Source organism: Notechis scutatus, chromosome 2, assembly GCF_049901735.1.
Source record: "Notechis scutatus isolate UNSWTSFEM ecotype Mainland chromosome 2, rNotScu1.2, whole genome shotgun sequence".
NCBI lineage: Eukaryota > Metazoa > Chordata > Lepidosauria > Squamata > Elapidae > Notechis > Notechis scutatus.
This window is the reverse complement of record NC_142010.1, coordinates 68,068,153-68,090,935: the sequence shown is the minus strand read 5'-3', so window position 1 is coordinate 68,090,935 and position 22,783 is coordinate 68,068,153. Positions and strand designations below refer to the sequence as shown.

At 37.0% G+C, this 22,783-nt stretch overlaps 2 protein-coding genes across 8 annotated transcripts in view; one reads left to right on the top strand and one right to left on the bottom strand.

Moving 5' to 3' along the window:
* Positions 1-27: 27 nt before the first annotated feature.
* Positions 28-14,252, bottom strand: MON1A (MON1 vesicular trafficking associated A). The gene is made up of 6 exons (XM_026673306.2): positions 13,804-14,252; positions 9,593-9,733; positions 7,257-7,724; positions 5,704-6,469; positions 4,062-4,209; positions 28-3,533 (listed from the first exon to the last, which is right to left on the bottom strand). Exons 2-6 carry the CDS (start codon positions 9,711-9,713, stop codon positions 3,393-3,395), a joined length of 1,644 nt encoding a protein of 547 aa, XP_026529091.1. The 5' UTR covers positions 9,714-9,733; positions 13,804-14,252; the 3' UTR covers positions 28-3,392.
* Positions 14,253-16,744: 2,492 nt separating this feature from the next.
* Positions 16,745-22,783, top strand: part of RBM6 (RNA binding motif protein 6) — a 72,807-nt gene continuing 66,768 nt past the window's right edge. For 5 of the 7 annotated variants that reach the window (XR_015747554.1, XM_026673303.2, XM_026673302.2 and 2 more), the window contains exons 1-2: positions 16,745-16,838; positions 19,795-19,877. Coding sequence is in view for 3 of the 7 variants with exons in the window: in XM_026673303.2 (XP_026529088.2) it covers positions 19,834-19,877 (44 nt within the window). In the remaining 4 variants the exon portion in view is untranslated. Of the gene's footprint in view, positions 16,839-17,085; positions 17,146-19,794; positions 19,878-22,783 lie in introns of those variants that run through there. The other 2 variants (XM_087954999.1, XM_087955004.1) reach the window with 2 other exon arrangements.

Genomic DNA, 22,783 nt, shown 5'->3' with positions numbered 1-22,783 from the left:
GCTAGTTTGTTAAAACAACAAAGAGTATCTCACACTTTAATTTATTACAGCACATAGTATTGTTTGAGCATTTATTGAACTGGTGGAACTTCATGAAATCTTATGACATTGTATATTTGTTAAGCTAAAAGGTCCCCTACAACTCTTTTATTAAATTCAGAGAAGTAGCAGTATACAGGACACTGAATCCGTAGGTTGTAAATACGGAAAATGCATTTGTGAATAGTAATTTATTCTGCATCTACTACTGTATGACTTTTTAATATTTATTAATCTTTAAGAAATTTTTCACAATCTGGTGTTCTGCTGCCATCTTGTGGCAATTGTGTGTTGATTTTTTTTTTTTTTTAGAGGTATCTGTTAAAAACATTTCCCCCTGAATCACACATAATAACCTTTTCCAGATAAAACCATAGATCCAAGAATGGTCAGAATGATATCCATGACACCATCACCGGACATGTACAATTTCACTGGATCTCAGTTTCATTTAATGTTACAGTTTAGTTGCACTTTACAGTATGCAACTAAAAATAGAAAAAAGGGGCCAGTTTGGCGTAATGGTTAATCTGTTGGCCTAGAAACCAGGAGACTGGGAGTTCTAGTCCTACTTTAAGCATGAAAAACTGGCTGGGTGACTGTAAACCATCTCTCTTAGTCCAACTCATCTCACGGGGTTGTTGTTGTAGAGCAGGGGTGTCAAACTCGATCCCATTGCAGGATGTATCGGGATTTTTGTCTTTGGAGGGCCGAGGTGGGCATGGCCTGGTCGTCATGGCTGATTGGGTGGGCATGGGTGGGGTGGGCCGGGGTAAGGGCGGCACAGGCCGATTCCTTGCCGTCTCCAGGATGGCAATGCAGGATAACTCTGGGCCTATCACGGGCCGGATTTGGGCTGCGGGCTGCGTGTTTAATACATCTATTGTAGAGAAAAAAGATGAGGAAGGAGTATTGGTATGTTTGCCACCATTAGTTGTACATAGAAAAAAAAGGCAATACAAAAATCTAAAAAGAAATACTAAAGCAATTAGAATCAAAGATCTGGCATTGTTGAACACATGCAGGAGTGTAGGGTGTGGCTGGTGGGGTCATTTTCCCTTGATGGATCTGCAGTCATATCTGGAAGAACCCTATCATGACTTTGGTGATCATTTTTTCTCTCCTTTCTCTGCCCCCAACATACAAACATATATAGATGTAAGAACTGGAAAAGTCCATTTAATCCAACCCTTCAAGCAGGGGTGGGATTCTACCAGTTCACATCTATTCTCTAGAACCGGTTGTGAACATTCTAAGCAGTTCGGAGAACCAGTTGTTATAAGAAATTACTGGCCTAATCCTGTAAGGAAGTCAGGAAGGAAACATTCTGGTGTTGCTTACAGAAACTGCCTCTCCGTTAACCCTTATTACATTTTTGGCAGGACTAGACATCCTGTCTCAAGAACTCTGGAGTTTTTTTTCCCCTCCTTTGTTGGTACTTTGCTTGTGTGGAGTGACCATTCAGTTACAGTGGCACTGAAAAAAAGTGACTTATGACCATTTTTCACACTTATGACTGTTGCAGCATCCACACAGGCGAGGAGATGCATGCCTCGATGTAAGTGATATTGAGTTGGCCACGCCCAGCCAATAACATGACCACCAAGCCACGCCCACCAACTAAGCCATGCCCACAGAATCGGTTGTTAAAAAATTTGAATCCCACCCCTGCCTTCAAGATATGTAATCCAAATAAAGTAGTCTCAACAGACAGCTATCTAAATTCCCCCGTGAAGTTACATCCAGGGAAGGAGAACATAACACCTTTCTCAGTTACTGGTTCCATTGTCATACTGCTCTTACTGTCAGAAATTTTTTCCAACATTCAAAGACCCTTTCCCCCTCCACTCATGTACATACCACATTACATATTAATGTTGAAAAGTTCTATTCTAAAAAGTGTCAGTATACTGTTTTGGAGTGTTCTGAAAAATGACGAAATAATTGGCAAACTTATTTCTGAGGTTGTACCATTTCAGTATCATTTCAAAAAGATCCCATATGCCAAATTAGCTTTCTGTGGGATCAGACGTTCAATGTGTTCAAAATTCCTATAATTAAAGAATGGGTGTAAAGAGATTTCTACCATAGGGTGCCCACTTTCACAATGCCATCTCTTATTCCTGGAGCGATGCATAGGCATGAATTGAAATAACCTATTTAAGCATTACTGTGGAGGTTTAACTAGTATTTCTCAATCTCAGCAACTATAATCTGGTTTGAAAATTCTGGGAAATGAAGTCCACACACCTGAAAATTGCAGGGTTTCTCGAAACTCTAGTGTGGAATCTGGCTCTTCTTGCCCAAATTATTGTAAGGCTTGAAAATTCACATATTAACAATGATTCAGATCTTTCTTCCCTGAATTTTTGTTTCCTTGTTAAATAAAGAGACTACACAGCCTATAACAGCATGGACATGGTTTCACCAAGACCTTGAAAATCACGAATTTGGTCCAGTTAAAAATAAGCATTAGATAAATGGGTTCTAGGGAGAAATCTACTGTAAGGAATGAAAATAATTTATAAAATATTTTCCCAACTACCAGATTCATGCCACTTATTGGAGGATCTGACTGCCTCCAACTGAGAATACTTATATATTGTCTTTGCTAGTACATTTCACTCCTTTACTAGCAATCTGAAGACAATCTGTGAACTTATTAAAATGTGTTGATCTCAAAAAGCAAAACATGTTTTGGAGTCATAAAAAGAAAAAAACCTCCTTGGGTTTTTTTAAATCTTCCTATAAAAGGGGCATAAAAATGTTTTCTCCCTCACTATCTACACATTTGACTTACCTTCTGTGCATTTGTTCAGCCCTTTATATGGAAATCCCATTGAGAAGGAACCTGTTAAGCCATCAACCTACCTTCCCCCAATTAGTCAAGATTAAGAGAGATGGGATAACTTAATACTTCTGCCACTATGTTCCTAAAGTCAGCAGAGAAAATCGGCTGTGGAGAAATAGATGTGTTTAACACAGCCTCAAAAAATATGCAGAAAATGGTAGAAAGGACATATTTCTAGGCTGAAACAGATTGAAATAGTACTTGCAGGATGGCAGGAGGTCTATGTTCCAGTTCTAGATGCAATATCTGAAACTAACCCTGAAATGTTGGACTCTTCTGATACCCGTGTGCACCATATCAGCCAAAAGCTCTTCTACTCAAAGAACTCCTTCCCGATATCCATTGTGGGGAGGAAATCTAAGAGAGAGGGAGGGAGGGAGGGAGGGGAGACAAGAAACTGACTGTCTACTCCCACCAGACACAGGTTTTTTGTCCGTCAAAACAGCAAACTACAGAAGTTTTGAAGTGTTCAGAACAAGGCAGGCAGCCCAGGTCACAACAGTCAGTAAGTCTGGGGCGTCAATATAAAAAGCCGGTCTTCCTCCTTACGGATCCACTTCATCAGCTTGTTGACACTGCTGACAGCTGCTGCTTTGGTCCCCATGGGGCTGAAGCATACGTAGAGTTCAAAAGCACTGGTCACCTGGAAAAAGTTTCAATTTCTATTATGATGTGCAACCAGAGCAAAACAACTCCTCTCATGTTACTTGTCTATGGAGATTCTCAGTCATCTGGCTCATGGTTGTCCCCAAAGTGCTTTTTCAAGAGGCAACTGGGCTTTCTGGTTTTCCTTTGAAGATGTTTTACCTCTCATCCAAGAAGCATCCTCAGATCTTCCATTTCCTACCATCCAGTCAGAACTGAGGAAGCTTCTTGGATCAGAAGTGAAACGTCTTCAGAGAAAAACTAGTAAGCCCAGTTGCCTCTTAAAAGAACATCTTTGGGAGTACCATGTTACTGTTGACATGCAAAGCAAATTGCCCCTATTGTTTTCATTGCATACAGATAACTGTTGCCATGTTTCATTGGGCCATTTGCTCTAAGTGAAGAAGTGTGCAAGGTTTCAGTTATACTAATACCCTAATACTCCCAGGTAATAAAGTTATTTGGGACTAAATCCTGCTTTTACTACAATTTTTCTAGAAGCTGCGGTAATGAAATAGATTCTTACCCAGGCCAGGAGATTTTCATTGGATCCAGTATAATAGATGTTATTGAGAGGACGGGCAGAATTGTGAGCTCGGCTATGCAAGTACTGATACAATTCCAGGAGCCTTTCCTTTTCTTCCTCAGTGATATAAGGAGCTTCGATCTCTGGGCTGGAAAAAACACACTTTCACTGAATAATGCTTTTTGTCATAAAGGTAAATCAAACAACTAGGGTTTTTTTTGCCTAAGAGAAATTTTTTTACTTCAGCAGAGTTTACAGCCAGTGATTTTACTAAATAATTGTTCCCTACTCCCAATTTCAGGATGAGCTACCATTATTAGAGCTTAAATTTTATTAATATCAGATATTGTTGAGAATTGCGTTCAGGACCTTGTTTAGACTTAACAATTCTAGGGTCACATATGTCTCCCTCAGGTAGAGAACCTGTCTAAAAGACAGTATGATTATATTTATATGCTATAATGACAAATTCTTGACATTCTATTATTTATACACCTTAAGAGTACTTGTATTGGAAATAAGGAAAAGAAAACATTAGTCTTTCAATATTAGTTATAATTTAGGATATCAGTGTTATTATCCAGCATTAAAATTATTTGATTTTTTTCCATTCAAAGTCAAGGATAACATTGGCAAGGAAAAATAAATAAAAAAGAACACATTCTAACTTGTATCAAGGTATTTGTTGTATAATAAAGATTTTGAACTTTTGTACGTTTTTTGTGTACCCAAATTGTTGTTTTGATGTCGTAAAAGGAAATAAAATTATCTCTGATCTTGCCTGGTTCTTTCTCCAGGTCTTATTTACTTCTTGTGTAGGCCTCAGCACAACAAAGGCAAAATATACTCTGTGACTCAACAAACCTGGAGACTACTTTTCATAACCTGGGTATAGATATTTGTATACAGAAGGTCCACAGGTGGAAATAGAGTGTACTCTTTTCTGTCTGTAACACTCAATTTTTTTTTGGTTTCATCCCAGAAGAGACTGCTAGACCGGAAGGATAGATTTGATCATTATCTCCCATGTCAGTTCAGGAAAAGGATTCTACAAGCAATATTTTCAAAGTGCATCTACAGTACTTACCTATCTCCTCACAATTAATTTATAGGTGTAATTTATATTGGACTCTTGAGGATATAAAATGTCTCCTGAAAGTGTGATTAGACTATTCAATTAGACAACAAACTCTATGGCAAAACTAGGTTCTTGGGTGCTGTTTTTCCATAGGATTATGCAATTAACCACATTGTCTTTCTCATTTGTAGCAGCACCTGACTACCCATGTTAACTTTTCATTGCTGTTCACTAAAATAACTATACAGTGGGTTTTGAAATCTGGCCAGTGTTAAACACAACAAATTATTAGCAAGATAGTTCAAATATCTATAACTCAAAAGATGGAATTGATTTTTGTTTCCTGGAGAAATATTGTGCACATCAATTTGTACTTTAATCTGTGTTATTAATTCAGTAGGAGCTAGATATCCCAAGGCTAAATATGGATGCCATTCTCCTGAAATAGACTATACAACACAGACTAAATTGAACCCATCAACGCAGATTAAATCAATCCCATCTATCCTTGCAGAGTACTAGAGAGAAGCTGGAAGGTGGGTGTTGCCCAGAATGGACTCTCACCTGGTAAAAAGTCCTGAACTCTTAGATTTGTAGATGAAATGTCGAAGGTCTGGAATTCCCACCTGGGAGACACTGTAGAAAGGAGTCCGCACTGCTTCCAAGAGAGCACGATGAACACCACGCTTCTTTAGGTGTTCTTGGAATTTTTGCTTGCAGCGAGATACAGTAAAGAAGTCCTCACGATCAGTAGAAATCAGGACAAGGCACAGGTCAACGTTTGGTTCCAAATAAGAAATGTGAGCGTGGAAGAAACCATTGGAATTGAACTTGGGAAGGCATATTGGAGTCCAACCTTCTCCTTCTCTAAATGAGGAGGATGAGCTAATGAGATTAAAGAGTAAGTGGAGATCAATTGGATGAAGGAATTGGTCCCTTTTCCTCACAAGTGATACCAATTGGTTTTTTGACAATAAGATGGCAAATACCAGGCTTTTCGCTTTGGCTTGTTGAAGGCAAGCACTCACCACATCCCTGACTCCAGCAGCCATAGGCAGGCAACGTGCCGCCCCCATGAGAAAACTGGGGTCTCTAGCCATCAGGTCTACCAAGTTGTCAGTTATACGCTCAGAGCCTGCTAACAGTCTCCTTAGATCATAGTTCTGCTTCTGTTGGAATATCCGGTTAAGCTGAGTCAATGTCAAGAGACTGACTATCTGGTAATAGATATAAAGGAGTTCTTGAGCAATTTCTTGCTCTGACTGACGAGTCTGAGCCACTGCAACAAGCACCAGGGGACTCTTGCGCAGAAAGACCACCTTGTATCCATCTGGCAAAGAGTCAAAATGGAGAGGGAGAGAATGAGAGAAAGTGCGTCAATATTTCGAGCTATAGTGGTAACCCTAAGGTCCCTTTTGAAAATAGTTACTTCAGTGTGGGTTACTCTTGGGAACTGCCATTTCCTGATAACGATTGGTCTTTGTGTGCTAGAGATGCAATCTAAAATGGTACAAACTATAGGTTTATTAGTTCTATGAGAAGTAATGGGAATTAATTAACATTATTCTTAGGTTTTGAAAGTTGTTACTTAAGAAGTTTTGACTAATTCTCTTCCACCTATAGGTTGGACACTAGCATCCAGCCATGTTCTTCTGTCCGAACATGGATTTTGCTCAGTTTTATTATAAGTTGACTTTGGATCTTCTCTTTACAGAAACATTCTATTTCGTTAATCTAGGCCTTACCTGATGCCAAACTAAAGATGAAATAGCATATTATCAACTTATTAAACTTGTTAAGTTCAACCGAATTCCCCTGCCCATCTTAAATTATTTCTTTATTTTTTAATGTATTTATTGTCTTATTGTTTTAATCTTTTATAATATTGTTTTATTAGATTGTAAGCCTCCTAGAGTCAGATGATAGTGTGATAGGATGTGAGTACATTTAATAAATAGATAACTTACAGAAGCATTTTTGATAGTTTTGTGTAAAAGTCAGCACTATGTCATACTGATACCTCTGCAGAAGACTGACTCTCATTTCTTCTGTCTTTCTCTCATACCATATTCTACTTTCCAACAGGCCTACTATGTTGGGAAGAAGTGAATGAGTACCTGCATGAATTGATCTCATGGCATTCTTCTCTGCTTCTACAAAGGAGACCAAAGCCATCATTACTCCCATGGTAGTAGACAAAGCCTCTTCACACCCATATCGTGAGTATATGGGCTTGCCTGCCTCACTTAGAACAAAGATATGTTTCTGATGCATGCGCCAGGCCTCCATGGTTATATCTTCTTCTTCTTTCCCTGATAGGACTGAATCTCGACGTGAACCTTGTGGTGAGAGTTCCAAATTGTCTTCATTGTTCTGCCTTATCTCTTCTTCTAGGTCCAGTGCTATACCAGTAAGTTGTGTGCTTAGTTCACTGAAATCCTTGCTGATCTCTTCTATCTTGAGCTCATCACTTTGAGACTCTTCCCTCTCATCTGAGCTCTTGGGTGCTGATTCTGTATTGTCTGTACCGGTTAGGTCCTCATACGACCTAGTGTGAACAAATATGGCTCCCTCTTGGCCTGCCCCTGATAAACAATATCAGAATAAGTGGTCAGTTTTTCAGAACAGAACTAGGTAACAGTTTAAGCTGTGACAAAAGCATCACAACAGAATGACTTGCAAACTTCCTCAATGCATCGCCCTATGTAAGATGGTAAATAAATCATTTTTCTTTAAACTTGTGCTAAAATTTCTGTTTCTGTGCTTTGTGTTAACTAAGGAACAAGGGGTTACATTTAAATATTAAAGGTTAGAAGATTGCATTTATTTTAATGAATATTCCATACCACCCTTACCATAATGGATGTTCTTCCTTTGAAAATAATGTAAAACTGGCAGATCTTTTAATTTTAATATTTGAATGTGATAACTAATACCTGAGCTCAAAAGCTTTTAATTCTTAGCCAGGAATTGAAATTCATTATCTCTCTTCCTTAATTAGGGCATGCATATTCCTTAGGTACATTTAATATATTAGTCAAAGAAGGCTGGATGTATTAAGTATTTCAAAGCAGTCAAAGAAAAATTGAGCATTAAATTCCCAATAATAATCTGAAATCAAGTTAAGAATCTCAGAGTCCTAGCTTTATAGGAATATGACCCATTAAGCAGAAACAGTGGTTTTCATTCTATGAAAATATATGATTTGGGATTAATTACTCTCAGAATTTGAAATCAGGATTATCTGCTCATGTATTATTCCAGATGATTTTCCTCCCCAGTGCCATGAAGATATGTTTGTTTTGTAGTTTTTTCCCCACTCTTTTCTTGCTACATGCTTGGATATGTTACAATTATTCTTCCTAATAAAACCTAGGAAAATGTCCACACTTTTTCATATCAGCCTGAGACTAGGATTTTGAATAGCAATTTAGTGGATTTTTAGAGTTGATGTAATCATACGTTTATAACTTTGCCATCTGCACTGGCTGTCCATTTATTTCTGGGCCCAATACAAAATGTTCACACATTAACATATAAAACTTAAACATCTTGAGATCAGGCTGTCTGAAACAGCTTCTCCAGTAAGGCAGGGCAGGTAGCAAAGACTTTCTCTGATTTGCACAAAATACCATCTTCTGAGAAATTGACCTTATATCTATATTATGATAATTTTGACCCAGGTAAAGCTATTACTTTCCCAGGCATATGAAGTATTGTTTTTTCATTTTTAATGTTAGTGTTTTGTTGCCATTTTAGTGTGATTGTGTACTACATTTAATATTTCTACACATTGTATTGGTTATGGTGCTCTCTATGCAGGGTTTTATTTTGGAATGGTTTTCATGTGGAAAATAGATCACTTGACTGGATTTTATAGGCAATAATGATTGCTGCTTTCTGGCTGTCCTGTTTTTCTTAATAAACTACCACTATATAGAAGTCTTTCTCACCAAAAAAGATATTCATTAAAAATAGAAAAAGAGGAAGAAGGTCTTACTATCATCTAAAATAGAACTGATTATAATGCATACCCATACTCTCTGAATATATCACATATATATGAAAAAAGAGTGAATGGATTAACAGGAGAGGAAAGATTAAGATGTTAAATGGAGTTGATGAGATTCCCAGAAAGGAAGATTAAACAAAAAAATCAAAGAAAATGTATGAAGCAGTGAATTGGCATATTAGAAACAATAGTCTGTGACAATACAAAGGTAAGCTGAAGTATAATGCATGGTTTTAGCATCAACTAGATTTACTTACATTACCTTTTCTTTATCTCATTCCTTAATTTCTTTGGGTTATTATTTCTTACCCCATTTCTGAGTTTGACATAGGTCTATTTATCCCCTACCCCCAAAATAATAACGTGATTGTATATGTGTGTTGTGTGTAATAATAACATTATTCCACACAAAATGCACAATATATGTCTACTGTAACTCACCTGGTTCTGTTCCCTGGGTCAGTCCTGGGGTTGGACTCTCTGACCTCTCGGACTGCTGTCCATCAGACGGTGCTAAGGATCCATTGGGCACATCTTTCTTCTTATAAACATCTGCAGCCATTATTAGAAACCGGTGGAGACCTGCAAGCAAACAAAACAAACCTACTAACTTTTATTGTCCTGATTTATATATTTATTTATGTGTCTGCCTATCTCATATAATTCTGGGCAGCTCATCATAGTCCCTAAAATTTAGAACTTTCCAGCTTGAATTAATAATCAAGTACATTTGAGTTTCATTCTAGCATACTAACTATATAAGGACACTGCCAGGATAGAAACACTTTAGTATAATTCATCCTTTCAGGATAAGGAATATAAAAGAGATCTATGAAACAGTCTGGTTACAGAGAACATTTTCCCATGTTAACTGATCTGTCAATCCAGTTGCTTGGTTTCACATGAGGCATTGAACTAAATGTAAGGTCTATAAATTAAATGTAGGAGCTATATTTGCATAATGCTCCATGCTACAATGTTGCTGTTTGAATTTACATTTCAATAGGCTATATCAAGGGCCTTCAAACTTGGCAAGTTTAAGACTTATGGACTTCTGGGAGTTGAAGTCCACAAGTCTTAAAACTGTCAAGTTTGAAGACCTCCTGGGCTATATGAATATAACCAACACTTCTTTAATGTCTTCTTTAATGTCTTCTGCTCAAAGTATGAGAGGGTTGACATAATATCCAGGAACAAATTGAGCAGCCCAAAGGTTTTCAGATGAAATGTCCTTCCTTTTTCCTCCCTGACCATTAGAAAGTAATGATGAAAAGTCCCTTAGCAACATCTTATAAACTTAAAACTAAGCAAGACAAGTCTTTGAATCCAACACATTTTCAAAAACCTGAGTGACTAATTCTGGTCAGACAGTCAACATGATTGGTTGAGATGATCAGATGTATTGTAAGATATTGATCTAAACAATATGGTTGCACATATGTCAACAAAACTTTGGAAGAAATGCTTTGGATTTAGAGGAAACACAGACCTTTCTGCCATTTCCTGAAAGATATGGAAATTGCTTCAGCCCTTGATCATCTTAATTGGCCTACAAACCTTCTCTAGCTCCACTATATTTTTTTTGAGGTGCAGCAACTGGAGTTGCAATTTTCCACCAATGGTCATATATATTATGTTATAATGTAATCATTACAATATTGACACTTCTACTTTCAATGCCATTTCTTATTATCCCTAACTTAATGTTGGCATTTTTTACAGCAGATCCATAATGCACTGACATCTTTGTAGAACTGTTCACCGTTACTGCAAGAAAATTAATTAAAGCAGTCGTATCTTTTTGGGGACTAGCATAGTACTCTGAAAAAAATGTGCCAGCTTTAACAGAGAGTGCCATGTTTGTTCTGGGTCTAACACACTTCTGAAACATTTTTTGAATCCCAATGTGGGAACATTAAGCAATCTGATTCTCTTGACATATTTTAGATTTTTATCCGTATTAGCTCTAGCCAGAATGGCCTATAGAAGAGAGTTACAGTATCGTAGTAAAAACATTTGTGAGCCACAGATAACATCTCTCATATGTAGCACATGACTAATTTGGCAGACTTCCTTCTCACTTGCAAGCATCTTTTTCCTAATACTGTGCTTTACTTAACCGATAAGAACATAATTACAGCCATTATGGTTGAAAAGCTTGGATACTTTTGAAGATTAGTATTTGCTTAGAACAGTTTTCCAGGAAAATGTAATCCTTTTTATAATACCTCAATGGGATTTTTTTTCCTTTTCTCTTTTTTCATGTCCAGCTACTTCTTTTCCTGACCTCATCTTTTTTAATCCAGTTTTGTCCCCCACTTTTTTCTTTCCAATTACCTCTTTCCTTCACACCTTCTCCATACTGTTAGTTTTTTCTTTGTTGCTATGTCTGGGAAAGATATATATATATATATATATATATATATATATATATATATATATATATATATATATATATATATATATATATATATATATATATATATATATATACATACATACATACACACATATATATATATATATATATATATATATATATACATACATATACATATATATATATGCATGTAATCTCGTGTGTTTTCTATGGCTGAGAAACAGTAGTTGAAATGCGCTACAGTGTCAATACATCCTTTATTATAAATAGGACAGTCTTTTATTTCAGAAAGTTGTTTTTCAGATCTTTTATTTTCTCTGCATGGTTTGTATAGTTTATTTTTTATTTTAATGATGACTTTGTCATCATTTTCATAATGATTGTTTTTAGCAATAACGTTGCTATTGCTATTCATTGTTGTATGCCATCTAGAGTCGCTTTTTGTGAGATGGCAATTGTTTAAATGTGAGAAGTAAATAAAATTTAAATGTTTATGAACTTCTTTCAGATTTGCCCTCTTTTCAGGTTTGTCCTTTATTTTTTTCAAGAAAACACGATGATGATAATATAAGCAGATGGGGAAATCAACTGGAAATTAATCTCATTTGGTAAATGAGATACCAATTTACTGGCAATTCTTTCTAACTAGTACCGCAGGTATTAATACAACTAATTTTAATACACCATTTTTGTACACCAAACACGCAAACGGACACACACAAAGATAGAAACACAAAAATCTGTAAACACATATATGAGGATATCAGTTGAACATATTTATCAAGAGGAGGGTCTCTGGGATTGGTTTCAATTCTAGCTGGCAATCCTAAATTGGTAGGGAAGCTGGGCACTGCACAAATTTTTATCTGTGTTTATAATTTATTTCCCTTCATTTCAGAAGAGCCATTTTAATTCCAGGGTTGTCTTCTTCCTGGGTAGTGTTATAGTTCTTGTTTATCTCTAGCCCTCTGTAATTCAATAAAGTGTGATTAGTAAAGTTCCTCTTTCATTTTCTCAGTTGCTAACTGATGCCTTATCTAGAAATTATTAAGTGTTTATTGGTGCAGGAGCTAGCCTGGGTTTCATTCCTACACTCATGATTCAGATTTTTGCTTCCCTCTTGACTTCTAGTGTGTATTTGCTTTTGAGGGTTCACAGTTAACCCATTTATATTCTTGATGTCAGGGCATCTTTATAGAACTGGCATACGAGGTAAATAGCTCCTACAAAGTTCTTTATAGGGAATTAGTTCCATGGACTGGTAAAGACTGTTGTATGGAGAACATAAATAAAATTCATTTATAAGACTAAATCTGGAGCTCTATTTAAACTGGTGCTGAATTTATTCTGAAGTGTCATTTGAGTTCACAAGCGAGAAAGAATTACAGCAACCATATCAGAGCAGCAAAAAACTGGGCAAGCACTAAATGGTAGCAAGGCAATATAGACAATTCTAACTTTGCTACCATGTAGTACTTGTTTAGATTTTGGCAACCCAGATAGAATAGCTTAAAAAAATTCCCTGAATGACATAATTTCCCCCCCAGTTCGAGTCCCAAATTAGACTCTAATACCAACAATGGCAAATCAAGCCATTCTCAGTTCTGTATCGGAAAGCATTTCATAACTTTCTGCTAAATATGAACAGGCATCTATGTATCCCTAAGAATATGAATTGGTGCAAATTCTTCTTTCATCCTTAGTTTGCACTCTATACCAAAGCTGGTTACGGGGCGGGTAGGGGGGGCAATTAAAAGTTATTCTATAAATATTTCAAAATGACATTGTTTTTTGTCTGGAAATGAAAAGGATCCTGAAAACCAGTCAGTTGCTGGTAATTTAGATTATTTGAAGACAGACAATTAAATTGCAGATTTCTCTTCATGAATTATTTGTGTTTTTGTACAACCTCTCCCTCCTAAATGATACTGTGAGTTCAAATTAATACATGGTTTGGGCATGTGTACTGATCCTAACTCACTTCATTTTTCTTCCACCATGTGTTATCATAGAGAAAAATCTGTTGGATCACATCAATAACAACTTAAACTTCGGTTTAATTTTCAGACTCTGGTAAATGGCTCTAATCTCATAAGAGAAGGATTTGCATGAAATTTAGTTAAGCTGCATTTCATTGTCATCTGCCACAACAACTAAGTTTCAGTTGCTAGGACAGCGGGGAGAATATTTGCAAAACTCTAGACAACAGGCCTAAACTCTGTATATTTCTTCCTGTTTACACTTTCAGTTCAGGAATATAAAGGGTACTTACAGTTTTGACAGGAACAAGCTGTCGATAGAGAAAACGTCAGTGAAAGTCTGCTTCTCCGTTTGTGGATGAAATCTGAGCAGAAGGGGAAGGACGTAAAGCTCCCGGGGAAGTGGAGGAGGAGTTCAGTCAGCAGAGATCATCTTAGGAAATTCTTCCATTGGAGTCTAGAGCATGTCGTTCAATCTCGCCAGCTGATTCTATCTTCTCCAGCTACAGCCAGGAAAGTACTGGGCACTACCTACTTCTCCTTTTTCAAAGGTCACTTTCTCAATGCCACAGATCCCAGTGCATCTTGGGGATTGTAGTCCACAATTCTGTAGTTTGCTGTTTTGACGGACAAAAAGTGAGATTCGCTTCTAATGGAGAAGTAAAAACGATGCACATCTGCCAACATTTGAAACATAGGATAGATTTAGACTATTCAGAATTTCTTGATCTCTTTAGTAATGCTGAAAATATAATAAAATTGATATGGTATTAAACGTGCGATAAATGCATAATTTCTAAACATAAAGAACACTGAGAGGTCAGTGTTCTCATTTTAAGGGAAAGCAAGCCGGGCACCCCACCCGGGGGGGCAGGGGGGGCCCTAAGGGGCGGCGCCGGAGGGGCAGGGGGAGAAGACGAGGCGCAGGGGCGGAAGGGGAGAACCAAACTTTCAGCCGAGGGGGCCGACAAACGAGGCACACCGAGGGACCAAACGGAGACCCACCTTGGCTAGAGAGCCCCAGCCAGACGGGCGGCCTGGCGCCCCCACGTTTCCAAACGCGGGCCGGACCACCACAGCAGACTGGGGCGACAGCCACCCGCGCCTTAAATGATATAGACAAAGGTACAAATCTTATATCACTTTTTATTTTGATGTTTTGAGCATCACACGTACATTTTCTTAAAAATATTTTTTTTCTGGGGTTGCTTTCCAAAGAAGAGATTCTTTGGATACTAAAGAGGAATTATTACAAAACCTTGCACCAGTTAAAGAAATATAATTGTGATCTTCTGTGTCAGTTTTAAAAGGGAACACAAGACAAGGCATCATCTATTATTACAATTAAGCAGCTGGATTTAAAATACCAAAACACTATTTTTGTTTCATTCTATATTCTACTACTTGGTTTGGTATATGGCAAAGGATATTTCATTATTTCTACATTTTAAAAAAAACCTAGGATAAAGCAAGCCTCTTCCAGATTTTCTCAAACTAAGTCCAAGTTGGTGTCCCTTCCATGATATGCTAGAGCTAGACATTACATTTATGGGATTGTATAGCAATTGCTTATGGTATTTGTGATATGGCTTACTCAACCAAGAAAATGGTAAGTTAATGAGTTTCAGTTTGGAAGTGATGCTCTTTCCTCAAGACATATTAGAGAGAATGAACTGTGGTTAGCAAATGTTGCCAAGTAATTAACATAAATATAGGCTGTACAGAGAATAAAAATATGTAAAATAGAAAAGATCTGCTAAAAACTAGAGAGATAAATATAAACATTCATGTTTATTTACTAGCTAAAATGTTGTCCAAAGTAGGTTGATTACAATTAAGGTAAAATATAAAGTTTTCCCAAATTTAATAGAATCGTGCCCCCTTCCTTTAGTGTTTCATTATTTTAACTTTATCTGTAATGTTTTCTATTGTGGCAGTTGAAAAGATCATATTAATCCACACAGTTGCTGAGTTATCTAAACTTTTGCAGTGTTGGGCAATTATTAGCTGCTAAAATTAAGTAGAAAATAATTTCCTTATTTTTCATCTTGAGTTTTGGTCCCATAAGTAAGTCCGGTGACTCTAACTTTGGGGAGCATTTAATTCCTTGTTCAGTGATAATGCTTATCTCCCCCCCAAATATATCAAAAGGATATTGTTTCATATGATGCATTATATTTTTATTATGAATTTTTTACATATAACATATTTTACACATAATTCAAACATATCTACTGTAATAATCATATTTTCCGCACAACAAATTGACTGCTAATTCATAATTCATATCCTTCTTCTTTTATTTCTAGTGATATATTCATGAAGCGTATGCTCTTGGATTCTTCTCCTGGTTCCTGGTTCCATGTGCTTCCCATCTTCAAAAAAGAAAAAAAAAGTGGATCCAAGTAACAACAATCAGCCTGACATCAATGCCTGGAAAAGATAATCAAGAAACAGATCTGTGATCTGGAAGCAAACAAAGCTATTACTAAAAGCCAAGATAAGTTTGTCAAAAGCAGTCCATTACCAAACAAATATTATTGCTTCTTCGACAAAGCTACTGCTATAAACATAGCATACTTGGACTTCAGTAAGGCATTTGATTAGGCAAATCACAGCCTACTTCTTGGTAAGATTAAAAAAAAGTGGGATAGACAGCATTATGACCAGATGGCTTTGTAACTGGCGGACAAATTGTAGTCAATATGTACTTTCTTCATCTGTATGGAGTGGAATATGCAATGGAGTACCAAGGTTCTGTCTTAGGCCCAATACTCTTCAACATCTTCATAAACAATGTCATTTTGTTCTCAGGATTTGATGTTTTAACACAATGCAGCTCACATTTATAAGGCCATGGCTTAGAAAGTTTTAATATTCATAAAGATGTCTGTAATGGTAGGCGTGGATAAATTAATTATGTATTCAGGGATGAGATATATGCAAACGTCAGATTAAGAGGCGTTTGCTGTATTTTTCCATTCTCAAATTATTCCCGATTTTACTTTGCCAGATCTTTGATCTCACTCCGTGATTAATGTAACGCCAAATTACATTATGAGTCGATTTAAAAGGCAGAAGGAAAACATTTAATACAAAACATCCTCAGGGGCGACCCAAACGCGGGCTCTTCGGGAAAGAACGCAGCCCGCCTTGATTTTACGCGAGTCTCCTCAGGCGCAAACCCAACCCACGTCCCGCAGGACGTAGGGGCCGCGCGTCACGTGGCAGGATGTACCGGAACTTCCGGTTCCGTCTGGCTCGGCGCTGCGGCTCTGCTGCGGCTCTGCTGAAGGCCCCGAGAGTGGCGGTGGATTGAGCCTGCCTGGTGGGCATTTATTTTTCCTCAGGATCCTCGCGCGCGGCGGCGGGGAAGGGGAAGGGGAGGTGGGGACGTGCTTAACCGTTGCTCATCGCCTGCGTCGGAGCGTCACCAGCTCTGGAGTTGGGGAGGGGCGTCAGCGGGGGTGGTGGTGGAGGAGAGGGAAGGATTGGCCTGGGAGATACGATACGCGGGAAATGCGCTCGGCACTGACAGGGTCGCGGCCGAGGCTGAGTCTCCCGCACGTTCAGCCGTGACGCCTCGGAGCAAATAGAGAGGCGGGGTGGGGGCGGTTTTGCTTTGTTTTCCGAAGGTGAGTTGGATAAAGGGCCCAGAAAAAATAGTTTGGGGAGAGAGGGTGTTGCTTGTTGTAAAAAAACGGAAGGGCGACCGGGGTCTCGGGCGGTTACCTGAGAGGTTGGAGTCGACAAGAACGCATCTTAAAAGCCTGTCTCTTCGGTTAACGGCGTCGGAAGACGTCTTTCCCCGATTACCTTGAGAACCGCTGCTGCTACTACAGGCCCAGTTGTTATACCTCTGATCTTTGTTTAGGGTAGCTTATTCCTTCTGCCGTCGAGGAGCATTGCAGTTTGAATAGGAGCAGTCAGTAATTTGAAGTAATGGTGCAGAAAGCGGAAGCGGGTTTTTCTCCCGTAGGAAAATCGCTGCTGTTGAGCCTCTTTGTATAGAGCTGTTATATTTAATTGGGCTTAGTAGGGCTTCTTTGGCTCTCTAGTGAGGTTATGTAGTCAGATCTGTTCTGTTCATATCGTTAATTAAAATAGTTATTTGTCAGCCTGTTTCCACTTCGTTGTACAGATAGAATCCCTTTCTAAAATGGCAACTGTTGCATGTATTCACCCCCCCCCCCCAAATTAAGTGTTACACAATTTTTGTATGTTTGCATTAATGTGAATTGGAATGCTTGTATTTCAGGCACAAATTGAATAAATATAACCAAAGCAAATTAAATAGTATCATTAAACCATACTTACATTTGAGTAGTAAAATATTTATCAAACATAAATTGTTAGCGTTAGATCTATAATTGGTAAAAAAAATTATTGCTAGTAAGGCATGCCTGCAAATACATGGTTTATATGGTGCAAATTTTTTTATCAGGTTTTGTATATTTGTTGCTCATACAAATAAAGCTTTAATTACTTAACATTTTTTAAAAAATGATACTGTTAAACGTGAATTTAAAAAGATAGTTTTCACAGGTTTGTTGAACATTGAGCAGTGGTGCTTCTAGGGAAAATGGCTTCATTATCTAGACAACAATGCTGAAGAGATCTTATCCTATATGGCAAGTCTTGTGCATCAATCAGTTAGTGATAAGTAAGGGAATCCTGTGTATCTGTTAGAAACTTCAGGCTCTAATGGAAGCTGTTGAACTTTTAGAACATCTTGGGTTTAAATGATAAAGACCTTTAAAGTTAATATTTTGAATTGGGTTTAAAAACAAAGGAAGTCAGTGGAAGTGGAAGAAAAATAAACAAAATATACTCCCAGGAGCTGAATCAACTGAAGTTGCTGAAGAGGTTTTAGGAGTAAGCTTAGAATTTGTAGCAAGGCTGGTAGGCAATTTGTTTTTCTTGCTAAATACATTAGAATCTTGAGCTTGTTGTGGATGTCTTTATCAGATAATTTGCTCTGCTTCTTGTGCTCTGTATTCCAGTTCACTTTTGCTAAACTGAACAAGGAGATTTTGGATTCTTTGTTCTAGGAAACTCTGTATTTTGTGTTAAAAGGAGAATGTCATATTTGTGAAAATAAGAAATAGTGTGCATTTGTCACTGAATTCTATTTAGTAGCTGTGTAGTCTTACTGCTTAAGGATTTTTTTTTCTTGGTTAGAATGTGACCTTACGGGGAAGACAGAATGTACATTAACTGAAAGAACTATTTGTTTCTCTCTATTGATATTTCTAATGTCTGGTTTCTAGGTTTTCATTACTGCATTAAGAAAGAAACTTCCTGTGAATCCTCCCATAAAAGAGCAGTTTGAGGCTTGTCCTAAATAGAGGTTTCTATTATACAACACAATGTAATTAAATGAGAGTTTAATTGTTTGAGAAAATAGCAAACTAGCTATCTTTTGTGAAGAAGCAAAAATTGGAGGGGAAGAAGTGTTTACCACATTTACTGGATATAAAAGCTGTTTGATATATACTGGCCTTCAGATTGATTTGGTGATAATAAGGATATAAGCCAATGTATCTGAAAGCCACTAAATTGGAGAGACTGATGTAAATAACTGGAGAAGCCCAAAAATGGTAATTATGTGAGAAATATGCTGGCTTGTTTTCTAGATTATATATTTTAATATACAAATCAGCCATCAATAGATAGAAACCACAATTACACACCATTGAAAGGAGACAATAAAATCTCTAACCCTGACCCCTCCAAACCTACTCTATATAAACAGGCACAAACCACACAATCACAAGCACTGATGATATTACCTAGTCAGGTAATAAAATGTCTGCAAACAAACAATCATGCTAAGATAATAAAAACTAACCCTGACCCCTCCAAACCTACTCTATATAAACAGGCACAAACCACACAATCACAAGCACTGATGATATTACCTAGTCAGGTAATAAAATGTCTGCAAACAATCATGCTAAGAGAACACCAAGGACTTTTATATCTTTTAATTAGAACATTCTGAATAAGGTAAAATATAATGTAACTGGTACATGAGAATTCTTTGGAATCAATTCAAACTTTTCTCTGGTCACTTTGAATAGTATGTAGTGGTGAACTAGATGGAACCCTAGAAACTCTGAATTAATCTTATTATTTGAAATAAACTCTCAGAATTACTTTTAGCTGAGTGTTTCAAGAAAATATGAAAGATTTAAATAGATTGATCAGCTAATATGCCTGCTGATTTAGATAGCTTACTTAGGATAATTATGTTTTGTTCTTGTTACTCTTCTATTCCATAGATTCTTCAGAATTTGCTATCTAGTGTCTGTTGGAACAAAATGTGGGGACATCCTCATTCAACTAATAGAATGGGTCCTTTCCGGTAAGTATTTTAATATGAAATATATTTATTGATGATAGCAGCCTACATTGACATTGTGCAATACCATTTACTATAACTGGATAAAAGTAGGATTTGGGGGAGGGTAGTTGATGTTTTTCCAGAAAAGAGATAAGTGAAGGGAAATTGAATGGAACATTATAGAGGAGGAAAGACCTAGCTGAAATGTTGAACAGGAACCACTTAAACGGCAACATTTTGCACGTGGTCCTGCTTATGTACAGTAACAGCAAATTAGATTCTTTATGTACATAGCTTAGGTGCTTGAAATAGCACTTTCTCTTCATGGGATTAATAGAATCCAAGAATTTAGAGAATTACATGTAATGTTAAAAATGAAAAGTTACATGTCACCTGGATTGTAGCTTATGGCTGAAAGATTCAAAAGGAAACATTCAATAGCATATTGTGTTATTTGGTTTGTCTAGTGTGGCTGACTTTTGTCTTATGAATATATTCAGTATAATTACACCATGTGCAACTCAAAGATGTAATGCCCATAATAAAAATGTAATTAGAATGCTCTTGGAGAAATATAACTATGCTAGTGCAGTTTTTTAAATGGTATTTAAAAAAGTAAGAGAGAAATTTATGGTATTGCATATTACAGAGATATGTGAAACTTTTTTTGAGTTGCTTGGGTCTTAATGTGCAGAGAAATGTTTGCCTAGTTTTAGGACATTATGCATAGTCAAATAAGATAATTTCATTTTTATATGATCAAAGAACAATTAGTTTGACATACATTTGAGGCTACCTAGTACTTTGCTGTGGCTTTCTGGTTTTTACCTTACACTATTATAGAGTCTTCTAAAACTTCTGAAAAGTTACTAACAGCAATTGTATATTTTCTGAATTCACACATCAGCCTATGCCAGTGGTGGCTAATCTTTTTGGGCTCACATGCCAGCACCCAGAAGGCAATGTGTTCCCCCACACCCCCTGTGCATGCGTGTGCAATCCCCTCCCCCCGCTGCCCCCTTATCTGCACTGTGCCTCACAGCTGATTTTCGGCCAGTTTGAGGCCTCCCAGAGGTTTGAAAAAAGCCTCTGCAGGCTTTGCAGGCTGAATAATAGGCCCATTTCATCACTTCCGGTATTACAAGAAGTGACAAAACAGGCCTATATTTGGCCTGCAAAGCCTGCAGAGGCTTTTTTCAAGCCTCTGAGAAGTCAAAAAAGGCCTCAAACCAGCCAAAAATCAGCTGTGAGGTGCACGCATGCGCAATGAGGTAAGTTTGCCTGCGACTCATGGCTCTGTGTGCCACCTGTGGCATGCGTGCCATAGGTTCGCCATCATCGGCCTATGCAGTAGCAAGACTTGTTTGGTTTTAGTATATTATGTAGTATGAACCTAACTACTGTGATAAACCATAGTTTACCATACTATGTTGTCTCAATTTAATTGCAATTTAATTAATAAAATATAAGAAAACAAATATTCATTCATTATATCACAGACTGGGAACCTAAAGGCAGAAACTTAACAGTAATAATGAAAAGCACATTTTTAGTTTGGGGGAAAATGAATTGAAATTATTAATGTGCAATAATTAAAAAATAGACAAAAGCAGATGTATTTACATTTTATTCCTATAGCATGCCTACTAAATGCACGTTGGATAGGCACAAATCTATGGAGGTACCAATGAAGTGTGGAGTAGTTCCAGGATGGGTTGGCGTAGATCAGAAATATTATGTGCTGTAGGGTCAGGATTGCTGAATATTATTAAAATACAAGTTGCATACACAAGTCTTAAGCAAAATATTGATCTTGTTCTATAAAAGACTTCTTTGATCAGTAGTGACTCAGGTTAATTAAGAACCCAAGTATACTAAAATGATATATTTATTGGCAAAAAAAAATCTTACTGCACAGATTAAAGAGTATGATGTGACTTGCTAGAATTTGAAAAGGTGCATGGATTTATCAACTACTTTTTTAATGATGAATTTAGTAAAAGAAAAATAAGTGTGAATCAAAGATAATGATTAATAAGATCATAGATTATAATAGTTCAAAAATTATACTTCTAGTTCATACCAGAATATTGATGGTGGCTTCAATTCAGTGATACTTGTAAACAGTGGGAAAGTGTTTCTGCTTTTGCAGCCATTCCCTACCAAATGCATCAGACTCCCCCCCATCTGGTTGCCTCTTCCTGTACCTCATCCTAGTCCATTCTAGACAACCTGATGATCCCCAACAGCAGCTCTTGCAAGAAAGAGCAAGCCCAAGAAGGTTCATTGTGCAAATTCTATTTAAGATTTACTTTAACCATTATGAAATAATTTAATAAAATATAGCTGTAAATACTTATTTACTGCACTGATTTATAGTGTACTCTCAATCCACATTCAAAGTGATGTAATGTTATTTCATACCCAAATTGTTTAGGACCTAAGGATTTGAGGACACGATTTAGGTAGGCTTGTATGTTTTATTTATTTATTGAACTTTTACTGTATAGCCACCAATATTATATAAAATTATCTTAGTGGCTCACAATGACAGCCAATAAAAAGACAAAAATAAATCAGTACTTCCACACTACAAAGAAAACATCACCTCCCACCATAGCATCAAAACATCATATGAGGTATAAATACGGGAAAGGGCTTTCCTACCTACAGCATCTTGTTTATGGAATGCTGTTCTATGGGTGGTGGTATTTTTTTACACCAGCTTAAAATTTGACTATTTGTCACACTTTCTCATCTTGTAGAATATTTGCATGGCTTTTTTTTTTGGGGGATTGTACATAGTTTTTTGTATAACAGGAAATCTGTAATCTTTTGCTTAGGGAAAATTAATCAAACCAGGAACCTTATTACCAATAATGTAAGATAGATGAGGCAGTAAGAACACTTGGATGCATTCCATTTGG

Bases quoted from the DNA above. Each gene is read 5' to 3' on its own strand.
- MON1A (XM_026673306.2), bottom strand. From the start codon at position 9,713: ATGGCTGCAGATGTTTATAAGAAGAAAGATGTGCCCAATGGATCCTTA. The intron at 4,210-5,703 runs GTGAGAGTCCAT...TGTTTTTTCCAG, and splicing joins AGTTCAGGACTTTTTACCAG to CCCAGAGATCGAAGCTCCTT. The intron at 3,534-4,061 runs GTAAGAATCTAT...AACTTTTTCCAG, and splicing joins ATGAAAATCTCCTGGCCTGG to GTGACCAGTGCTTTTGAACT.